Below are 11,156 nucleotides of genomic sequence, written 5' to 3'. Positions count from 1 at the left end.
ACAATTTGACTTTTCCATCAGAATATTGAGTCACATTTTGCAACTCCGTATTGGGCTCAAGTTGTTTTGGAATCGCTGGTGGAGCGGCTCCTTCAAGAATCCATTCTTCTGGAAGATGGACATCTTTCCATTGAATAAGTTTTGGAATGACAGTGTTGGCTCTAGACAAATCAGTCTGCAAGAGAAGAGTCTCATCTCTTTTTGACTGGAATTTATGTTGTGTACTGAATGCAGTGATCATTGCCTTATACAAGATTTTAAAAATTAAGGCAACTGGGATGGATCCCTCAATCATATTATAATTATGAGTTTTGATTTGTAAAATCATGCTTTTCAAAATATTTTTATCTTTAAGTGAAATTGTTATGTTTGGATAACAATCAAATGAAATTGGACCTTTACAAAGACTGGATTCGATGCTACTTAGCAAAGAATCATCAAAAGAGATGAATCGTCCATCTCTTAGGACAGCAAGGATAGAAGTATCCAAGCCTTCTTTGGTTAAGGGTTTTATTCCGACTTGAATAAGTCCAATATGAATATAATTGAAATTCTTTTCTTTTAATTTCTTTAAAGAATGCTCAGAAAACAAGTGAATTGTTTCAAATGGATTTGAAAGAGTTATGTCACGTTCTTCAGTCTTAATAATATAATCACTCTTTAAAAAATCAAGCTTTTTTGTTTTGTAAATCTTTTCTTTAGAAATTTTTGGAAGTTCCCAACAATCAATTGCTTTATCAAAGTTCTCAATAAAGAATTCTTCTGAACTCACAACATGCTTTGAAGCACTAGTCTTCCCGGAAGAAGAGCTAGAAAAGGATGATGTTCTACAGTGTATAGGGTCCATGAGTAAAAACCTATGGTCAATCTATGGTTTTGTCAGAATGGCTACAGGTATGGTTTTACAGCCCTAAACGGATGACCTTATCCTATGGCGGGACTTACTACCAGTAAGGATTCACCACACAACAAAACTTCAAAATAAAACACAAGTCTTTAAACACAGAACTATAAACTGCTTTACACTATCCTCCCCTTGGTTCTGATACCAGAAGGAAATAAAGGGCGAGCATGAGCTCAGGGGATTTAAAAGGGGTCCAAAGGATATATATATATATATATATTATTTTTGGGGTTAAATTGGCAATTTTATTTTTTATTAATGTCCAAAAAAATAAACAATATTGCAAAAAAGATAATATTGTAAAAGTAAGTTAAAAGGAATAAAAGTAACGGCAGAGGTGTCAATAGTTTAACGGGATGAATGTTTTGAAGTATTTTTAAAAATATAAGAATTAAACAAGCACTAACATCAAAACATAGGGACTAAACGAGAGGGTGAGAATATTATGTACTCATGTTTTAAAAGTCCTTAGAGATTCCTTAGATATAAAAGAATCAATCCCCAGTGAATATATCTTAAAAAGGTTGATAGAGCAAGTTAGATATGAAAGTGTACAAGACATGAATGGACGTGAGATTCAAGCAGATCCAAAATTGCAAAAAACGCTCCATCTTCACTAGGATATCAAGTAGGGCTTTTAAGAGTGAAAAGGCCTATAATTTAACAAATCTGCATGGATGTAATCTAGCTGAATTGGTCGAAAATATTTTACAATTAGAAAGGGAGGGTGACAAGGAAAAAGAATATGAATTATCATCTCCCATAGAACAAACAAGCAACAACAAGATGGAAAGTGCAAAAGACTAATTATTCCTTAGCCGAAGGACTGAAGATGAGAGAGACATCACGCGGAAGACGTAGATTTAATAGCAATTTAGAGAAAGCTTTAGCCAAAAGAAAAAAAGAAGGCCAACAATCCATCACAATCTGAGGTGCTTCCAGTGAGTTTTATATGTCTTTTAACTAATCTTGTTATTTTTAATATCAATGTTTGTTTGTTAAAGTGTCAAATAAAGTAGTTTATATTATAATGGTTTATAATCTAGGTACTCCAATTGAGTCAGTTGATGACTGTATTCCTTATGTATCAACGAGTTTCCGTAATCCTAATCTTGTCAATATTTTTCAATTCACAAAACAACTGAATAATTTATGGTCATTTTGTAGTATTTGCTTTCATCGCTCATTCTGAATTACGAATGTCAAAAATATGAGTGTGGGTACAAACTTTTATATATGAGATAATGGATAAAATTGTAGTGCAACTGTGGTACCGTGCCACAGTTGCATCCAACCGTTAGATTTCCACTTATTCAAGTGGACCCCACTCATTTGAGTGGATCCAACGGCTGGTGCAACTGTAGTACGGTACCACAGTTGCACTGTAGCCTGACCCTGAGATAATTATTATTTTTATGTCCAATGTTCATATTTTGAATACTTGTCAAATTGTTAAATATGGTGTCCAAATGACGACGTCTATGCCTTTTTTGTTTTTCATTCTTAGTTAGAATTGCAATTACAAGGTAACAATATGCCTGCTTTAATGCCATGGCCACTACATCAACAATTTCAACAAACAAGTTTCCGAGAGTTGCTTCAACAAAATAGTTTTTTTGGAATTCCGCATACATTTCAAGACTCTCAAGCATCAAACAACAACACTTCTAGTAATGGGAAATTTTAGTTTAATTTGCGATACTTCTTTTGACATCTTATTTATTTATTTATTTTTTGGTTTTGACCATGAGGTATCCTAGGGAGGGCCCCAACTGTGGAGGCACCTTTAAGCCCGTACCACAACTCAGACTAGAAGTCCCCACTCGAACCGAGAGGCACATGTTCTCCCAACAAAGGTGACTTCCCTGCGACTCGAATTAGAGAGCAAACACAATCAAGCCACTTAAGGGGGCTCCATTGCTAGCGAAGCCAACACTTTGTTGGTGACATCTTATTTTATTTTATCGTTAGTGTACTCTAATTAGATGTTTTTATCTTTTGATTTGCAAGTTTTTCATCTTTGGAGTAGAAATTTTGTGTCTGTTACAATCTTAATCTTTTAAAATAAAAAATGTTACTTACTAAATTTTTTTTGAAGGTTGGCAGCTTTTCTTAAAGAGTTTGGAGGAGAATCCAAAAGGAAAGTAAAAATAACGACTGAAGAAAAGGGAAAAAAAAAAAAAAAGAAAAGAGACCAAAGAACAATCAAAGAAAATGAAAAAAAAAAAAACTAACGGCATTTTATTTGTTTGTTAGTTTTGAATTTTAATTAGTCAAAAACGGTGAGTTTAGATTTTAGTTAGTAAAAAATTATAATTTTTATGATTATTAAAGAAAGTTAAGAATAAATCTAATATTGTTAATAGAATGATTTAATTTTCATGTGTCAAAATTCCCTATAAATTAGATTAGGATAGAATCCAAATCCAATTAATCTTCACGTCTTCAGAAATCTTCGTCGAATTCTATAGTTAATAAATCGAGTATTCTATTCGTGTAATCTTCAACTTCTAATTGATTTCTTCAATATGCATGCAGGCTACAGAATAAGACCATTCATATTGTGGCATGCCACGTATCATTAGTATAAAGCATTCATATATCCCAAATGAATTAGAATTAAACACCAATTAGAGTTTATTACAAATTTTAACTCCTATCTGGATTAGGTAACTACGTACGTTTATAAACTGCTATATTATTTCAACTACCGGAGGAGAAACAGCACGGGGAAAAGCGAAGGGCAGAGCTTCGAGCGAGGGAATAAGTTTGCATTTTCGTCTTCACAGCCATGGTAGGGTTTGGCTTATTCAAGAAGAAAAAGATTTCGATTTCCAAAACACCGGCGTCATCGATTCAGGACTTGGAGAGAATCATCCCGGAGATGCGGATGGTTCTTTTCGGTGATGATGATGATGAAGTGACAGTTTCAGAGAGAGCCTGCGACCAATTGACGAACACGTTCTTCAGCGAAGGCCGGCTCCGTGTTCTAATCCTGTCTCTCCCAAAGCTCGAGTCCGGCCTCCAGTTGGACGCCATTCACGTTATTTCAGGCTTGCAGAGACGAAGGGTCGCGGCGAATCCGTATATCGCTTCCGATTATATGGAAAATAATTTGGACTTGATAGACATTCTTTTATCTGGGTACCAAGTTGATGATCTTGCTCTCACTTATGGCGCCATTGCCAGAGGTTGTATTCGTCATCAGTGCGTGGCCAAGTACGTGTTGGAATCGGATCATATGAAGAAGTTCTTTGCATATTTGCAGAACCCGAGTTTCGAGATTGCCTCAGACGCACAAGCAACGTTTAGAGAACTCCTGACAAGACATAAGTCTACAGTTTCCGAGTTTCTTTCCAAGAATCAAGATTGGTTCTTTCAAGAATACAATTCCCAGTTGCTCGAATCCCCTAATTACATCACAAGAAGGCATGCTGTTAAACTACTGGGAGATATATTGCAGTGCAGTTCAAATTCTGCTGTGAGAGACAAATATGTTAGCTCATTGAATAACTTGAGGGTCGTGATGAATCTTCTCAGAGATTCCAACAGACACATTCAGTTCGAGTGCTTCCATGTGTTCAAGCTGTTTGTTGGGAATCAGAGTAAGCCTCAGGAGATCATCCGTGTTCTGCTGGCGAATCAGAGCAAGCTTCTTCAGTTCTTTGGGGAGTTTTATCTTGATCGGGTGAATGATGAGCAGTTCGAAGCTGACAAGTCTCTAGTTATGAGGGAGATTATCAATACCACCAGTGTTACTGTTAAAAGCTAAATTGTTGTTATTTATTTACTTGTTAATTCCATGGATGTAAAATGACTAAATTGTTCATCAATGAAAAGCTATTTTATTTTATTTTTTGACATTTATGCCAAAATTTCCCACATCACTGAAATGGAAAACATATCAAGCTTATCAACTACAGCGAGCCAGCCCACAGTTCTTATTTAACAAGGGAGGTGAGGTGACATCTTGTATATGATATGTTCAAAGCCTCTGAAACTGTACCATGGTGGTATGTCTTTCATACACACCTGACCCGCTTGCCCACAAAACCCCATTACTCAATTCCTCCACCACAAGATTGAAGTTTGTTTATCAGGACGCTCTGGTTTTACTCAGAAAGTGTAGAAATTTCGGTCAGCTGAAGCTTATCCATGCAAAAATCATTCGCCATGGTCTCTCTAATGATCAGTTACTAGTAAGAAAACTTCTTGACCTTTGCTCTTTTTATGGCAAAACGGATCATGCCCTTCTTGTCTTTAGTCAAATTCATTGCCCACGTGTGTTTACTTGGAATCTTATGATTCGGGCACTGACTATTAATGGCAGCTCCCTGCAACTGCTCTTGCTGTATAACCTTATGATTTACAATGGCTTTAAATCCCAAGTTTACTTTCCCGTTTGTTATTAAAGCTTGTATTGCATCTTTGGCTATTGAGAAGGGGAAAGAGGTTCACGGGCTAGCCGTTAAAGCTAGGTTTTTGCGAGATATGTTCGAGCAAAACACTTTGATGGAGTTTTATTTCATGTGCAGGGATGTAGACGGTGGGCGTAAGGTGTTTGATAAAATGCGATGTTAAAAGTGTGGTTTCGTGGACGACGATGATCTCTGGCCTTGCCACCTCAGGGGATTTGGATGCTGCCCGAGGGGTTTTTGAGCAAATGCAAACGAGAAATGTTGTTTCGTGGACAGCTATGATTAATGCGTATGTTAGGAATGAGAGAGCTCAAGAGGCTTTTGAGGAGTTTCAAAGAATGCACCTTGATAATGTCAGGCCGAATGAGTCTACACTTGTTAGCTTGTTACAAGCTTTTAAGAACTGGGAAGCCTAAAATTGGGCGGCTAGATTCATGGTTTGAGTCCCATAATTATTTTATGGGACTTAATTCCTTGCCATAGTAGTGGAGGTAGATTTTTCTTCTCATAATTATGGGTAGAGTACACATATTTTCTTAATTAGGGTTCATTTAGATTTATTCTCTTGTGCAGTGACAATTTTTAAATCGCTCCCTTACTATTGAACGTATCAAGTTATCCCCCAAAACTCGTTATTTTTAACCATTAACCGTCGTTGACTCATAAAAGTACAAAAATACCCCTACCTTAACAGAATATTTTTGTAACGTCATTGTAAAACTAAAAAAAATGGTTGATGTATGACTAGTCTTTAAAAAAAAAAAAGTTAATGAAAGATTAATTATTGAAAAATAAATTAAAAAATAAAGTATTGAAATGACTTAGTATGCCTAAATAATTTGATAGTTTTCCTTAATTAGACATGTTAGTTAAATAAATTACAATACATGCCATCGTATATAAGTTACGATAATGCCATCTCCGTCTTTTTTCTTTCATTTCTCTTCATCTTTTCTTTCATTTTTTTTATCTTTACTCCTTCATCTTTTTCTTCATTTTTTTTCTTTTCTTTCATGTACATGACTCCAGTACCTTTTTTCTTTCCTTTCATTTTTGTCATCGTTACTCCTTCATCTTTTCCTTTCATTTGTTTTTTTTTCTCATCCTTACTCCTTCTTCGTCTTTTTCATTAATTTTTTTCTTTCATGTACATGACTCCAGTAGCATTTTTTTTCTTTGCTTTCATTTTTCTCATCCTTACTCCTTTAATTTGTTCGGTGAAAATCCAGTAACAATTTTCTTTTGTTCTTTGATTTTTTTTTATATCTATATTTTCTTTAAGTACCTTTAGAAAATGAAAAAAGAATAATAATGATAATAATAAAAAATATGAAAAAAGGTAATATATTATTCTTTTTCCATTTGTAGCATTTAATTAATTCCTATATTTATTTTTTAAAATAAAATTTTTTAAATATAAAAAGGTAAAATTTAATCCGTTCAAAAAAATTAGTCATATAGGCACAAAATAAAAAATATTTTAAAGTATTAGGGAACATACTATAAATATTTGAAATATTTATGTGTCTTTTGAAAAACCTCAAGAAATTTGGACCCATGAAAAATAGTCTACCTAGGTTTGACCTTTTTCTATTAATTGACTGTTAGGAAAATGTGCAGACACTATTTTATCCTTTAAGGCATTAAAAATAATAGAGAGATAACAAGTTTTGGGGGGTAACATGAGGTTTTTAATAGTAACAGGGGCAATTTGAATATTGTCACTTTACGAGGGGGTAGGCCGAAATTAACCCTCTTAATTATGAATGGGGCAGAAATATGGATGGTGATATAATAAGAATTAATCTTGATCTAAATTTTTCTTTTTAAAATATGATCTAGATTTGTCTTAGTAGATAGATGTCTATAAGATTTGATCTTAACCTAAATTAGTCTTGATAGATATCTAATTGTAACATTAACAAATTACTTGTTATAAATAATCGATTAGTCTATTAAAAGAAAAAGCCAATTATGTATATAGTAAGCTTAATTCAAGTTTTTTTTTCCCTTTTGAAATAAAATATTTGGTATATATATATAAGCTTAATTCATTTATATAGAGAGCTTTTCATTTCATGATGCACAAAATTAGTTCGCAATGATGTCCAAAAGGAGTAATATAAATTTTTGGAGAAAATGCATAATCCATTGAAATTGAATAATTAGCATCAACCTAAGCAGCAAAATAATAGGAAAAGTAGTTATGGGCCAAATGAGGCACGATGACCATTAAGAAAATTTGTGCTTCAAGGAGTTGCGGATGCAGCATCGAGTATCATCTCAAAGGCATTTTCGATGCATGACTTCAGCTTTGGAGAATCAATGAAGCCTTCTTCTGTTCCTAATGAAACCCTTAGATTTCCCATGTAGGTCACAATCGTCACCACAAGACTCTGTAAACCCATAAATGGACAAATATAGTCAATCAAATTCCAATTTTTTTTTTATTTTTTTATTTTTTTTTTAAATTTTAGCTGAAATATCAGTTAACCTATACCTGAGGTGAACCAGCCACCATAAAGTACAAGCCTTTGATGGGATGATTGGCCAAAGCCATCTTTTCCACCGGTCCCATCATATTGGTAATCGCTAAACTGGAGTTATTCAGCGAGCCATGGATAAATTTAGCTGCTGTCTGCATTACAACTGGACCTAATAAGTATAATCGCACACATGGCACAATTTTTGTAGTACTTAAGAAAAATGCTGAAATTCTCGACAATATGACGTGGCAGTATTGCTCCACATATTTAGTAAAAGCTTAAATAAATTTTTAACAATCCTACCTCATGGCCTCTCAATTTCTTCACAGTCTCCAAAAGCTTGGCAGTAAGGTAAGCACCGAAAGAACTGCGCTTACTCTGGATGATCTCTTGAGCTTTCTGGATGAATTTCAGTGGGTTTTGGACCTCCGCATTGGTTAATTGAGGAACTGATATGTGCAAAAATGAAAAATGGTTTCCCCAAGGTGCCTTACTGCCAGGCTTAACCATCTCCTTGATGGAACTGATGCTTTTGAACATCCTGGTGTTGAACAGTACCACTGCTGTTGAATGTAGATTAGTTGACTCCTGGTTCACTGCTTGCATGTATAATCGAATCCCCAAAAATATAGTTCCCGTAATAACATCGTTTAATGTCTGTATATTGTCACTTGACATTACATAACGGTTAAAATATAGACAAATAGCTTTTAAATAGTTAAGCTAATTTAATTTAATTAGTTGATTGTGGGTGTTGATTAGTCCAATTAACAAAATATAAAATCTCTTATTGCCCTAAGAGCCACTCCTAGAATCCTTCAGTAATCAGTAATCCATTTTATTTTTAACTATCTGCGGCGGCCAGACACATAAAGGGGTCCATAAAAATCGTCCTTTCAATTTATGAGCTGGAATTGTCGACACCTAAGGACGGTAATTGTGCCCGCAAATCCGTAAATCCACCCGGACCCACCAGTCAAAACCTGTCTACTACGGATAATTTTACGGGTTGCAGGTGGGTTTAGTATTATAAATTGAGACCCGCATTTGAATGCAGGTGGATTTGGCATTATTAAGGAAAAACAATGCAATTTTAAAAAAAATATTTTTAATTTAATTTTACTTAAAAAAAGTGATAAATAAAATCAACGACATAATTTCATAGCATACCAAGAAGCACAGTGTTGAATATAAATGACAATAAACAACAAAAAAGCTGTGGAATAATTTATTTTTATTTTCTTATTTCTCAGTTAGAAAATTTTTTTCCTAAATATTATTTAAACTTCTAGTGTATCTCATGGTCATTCCTATCTATTTTCTCTCTATTTTTCTCTGGCCTTTCAACGAAAATGAAAGCCTTTTGTTGTAATCACGTGGCTATGTTTTGTCAAACTAATTGTGTTCCAAGTTTATTACAACATTTCACTGCACCTACGAAATATAATTCTATAATTTACAGAAAGGGGATGTGAGAGGTGAAACATGCCGACCCCTCTGCAAATTTTCATTGACAATAAATTGTCCTGGAAATAGTGAAGCTTATGTCGGCACTGAGTATTTTTCTGGCTCGGTTATTAATTAAAGCTTTTGATGATCTTTGTCACCGGGTCATTATCAATATTCATCATCACATTCTGTGAGTTCAAAATACATAAAAACCAAAATCACAAGATCATGTGATGTTCACTCTCATTTTGAGAAGTCAATATTAGCGGAAAAAAATGTTTTATTCTCTCTTGTGAAGAAAAATGTTCTACTATATGTTTCATATGTAATGACAATACCTAAGAGAAGTGCTCCCACAATCTTAGATATGTGGACCATCAAAGGGCCGAAGAGTTGATGGGGTATTTTATTTTTAGAAATGGCTAGATCAATGGCCAAGCTAACAACATTTTTTAGGTGGAAATGATATAGACATCCTACCACTTCTTTCTAACTATAAAAAATTTGGAATAATTTATTTTTATTTTCTTATTTCTTACTGTTAAAAATTTTTATATCTAAGATTGTTTTTATATTAAATTCAAAATATGTGTAATTAACTTAACCACTTGTCACGTTCTCCCAAAATACTACTCGTATGTGGACACACAATATATGTGATCCACATATTGTGTTCAGGCGGTGTCTTCAAAACTACATGCAACAAGAATATTATTGATGTTAATTTAATGTCATCGTGATTAAGATACTTACCGCTCCAAGATTGTCCTTAATTTGCTTGATTTGATGGAGAGGGAATGTCATTGTTGTTATAGTAATTGGCAACCAGCCCGCCGCAGCACTACCAGATCTTATTGGCGTTTTATCGTCTTCAATCAAGCTGCTTTTGATCATGCTCCAGCAAAAATCTGAAGCTGTATTGAACACAGTATTGAAAAACTTAGGTACATTCTTGAATATACTACTGCCATTAATGTCTGGTCTCATTCGAACACTAGGAAATGTCAAGGGGCGAGAAGGATCATCGGCTCTTTGAAGACATGAAAGAAGAGCTCCCATCAATGAGAAGCCGTCGCCAAGTGCATGATGAAGCTTGAATATCACACTACTTGCTGCATTGCTCGTTGGATATTTTACTATGTGAACTTCCCACAATGGTTGGCTTTGAGGCATTTGTTCCGCGGATAATTTTGATAAGTAATCTTGCAGGCACTTGTCGTAGAATTGTTGTGACATGCCAACGGGAAAATTTGGAACATAGACGTGGTTTTTGAGCTTCACTTCAACGCTTTTCCAATGTTTCACTCCATTTTTTTCCACAACCTGTTTCAATAAAAGCACTTTTCAATATATTAAGATCCGTTTGATATATTTTTTTAAATGGAGGTTATTTAAATAAAATTTTTGTTGGTAAAGTTTTTTTAAGAACACATACAGCATCGTAGACACAACCTTTAATATATTTAAAGACTAAACAACTTGGTGTACCTACAGAATAATTCTATATATAGTGTAATCAGACCGCACAATTTAACCTTAAATGAGCATTTTAAAACATGTAAAAATATGCGGGAAGAGAAAGAGAAAAGAGAAATGATAGGAATATAACTAATTACCATGATGGAGGAGAAGCGAGGGTTGATGGGAAGGAAAATATCCTTTAGCAACGGAATAGCCAGCGAATCATCAAAGGGCACTTCTAATTCCAAAACAGCAAGAATGGAGATTGATAGAGTAGAGCTATTGAAATATTGCCCAATTGGGCTCACAGGCTCTGCTACCACTTCATCAGCTTTCTCACACTCCATTTCCAGTTTTGTGTTAGATCCTGAACCTTTCTTTTTTTTTTTTTACTTCTTTTGAGTACGAGCTTCTCTTTCTCTTGGTCTTGGTTAAATA

General features: G+C 34.4%; 2 protein-coding genes across 3 annotated transcripts; one reads left to right on the top strand and one right to left on the bottom strand.

The window, feature by feature from the left end:
* Positions 1-3,604: 3,604 nt before the first annotated feature.
* LOC102615367 (putative MO25-like protein At5g47540) lies at positions 3,605-5,882 on the top strand. 2 transcript variants are annotated; one of them, XM_052435096.1, is made up of 2 exons: positions 3,605-5,103; positions 5,448-5,882. In XM_052435096.1, exon 1 carries the CDS (start codon positions 3,696-3,698, stop codon positions 4,674-4,676), a length of 981 nt encoding a protein of 326 aa, XP_052291056.1. In that variant the 5' UTR covers positions 3,605-3,695; the 3' UTR covers positions 4,677-5,103; positions 5,448-5,882. The 2 variants fall into 2 exon arrangements, with proteins under 2 accessions (XP_052291056.1, XP_006468951.2); XM_006468888.4 differs by having other exon boundaries at positions 5,440-5,882.
* A 1,531-nt stretch (positions 5,883-7,413) lies between these two features.
* On the bottom strand, positions 7,414-11,125 carry LOC102616936 (wax ester synthase/diacylglycerol acyltransferase 3-like). The gene is made up of 5 exons (XM_006468894.3): positions 10,874-11,125; positions 10,011-10,580; positions 8,112-8,465; positions 7,823-7,960; positions 7,414-7,718 (listed from the first exon to the last, which is right to left on the bottom strand). The coding sequence occupies exons 1-5, from the start codon at positions 11,063-11,065 to the stop codon at positions 7,572-7,574; spliced, it is 1,401 nt and encodes a 466-aa protein (XP_006468957.2). The 5' UTR covers positions 11,066-11,125; the 3' UTR covers positions 7,414-7,571.
* Positions 11,126-11,156: the final 31 nt, after the last annotated feature.

Source organism: Citrus sinensis, chromosome 2 (assembly GCF_022201045.2).
Source record: "Citrus sinensis cultivar Valencia sweet orange chromosome 2, DVS_A1.0, whole genome shotgun sequence".
Lineage (NCBI taxonomy): Eukaryota > Viridiplantae > Streptophyta > Magnoliopsida > Sapindales > Rutaceae > Citrus > Citrus sinensis.
Note: the sequence above shows the minus strand (reverse complement) of the source record. Positions and strands in the feature narration are given on the sequence as shown.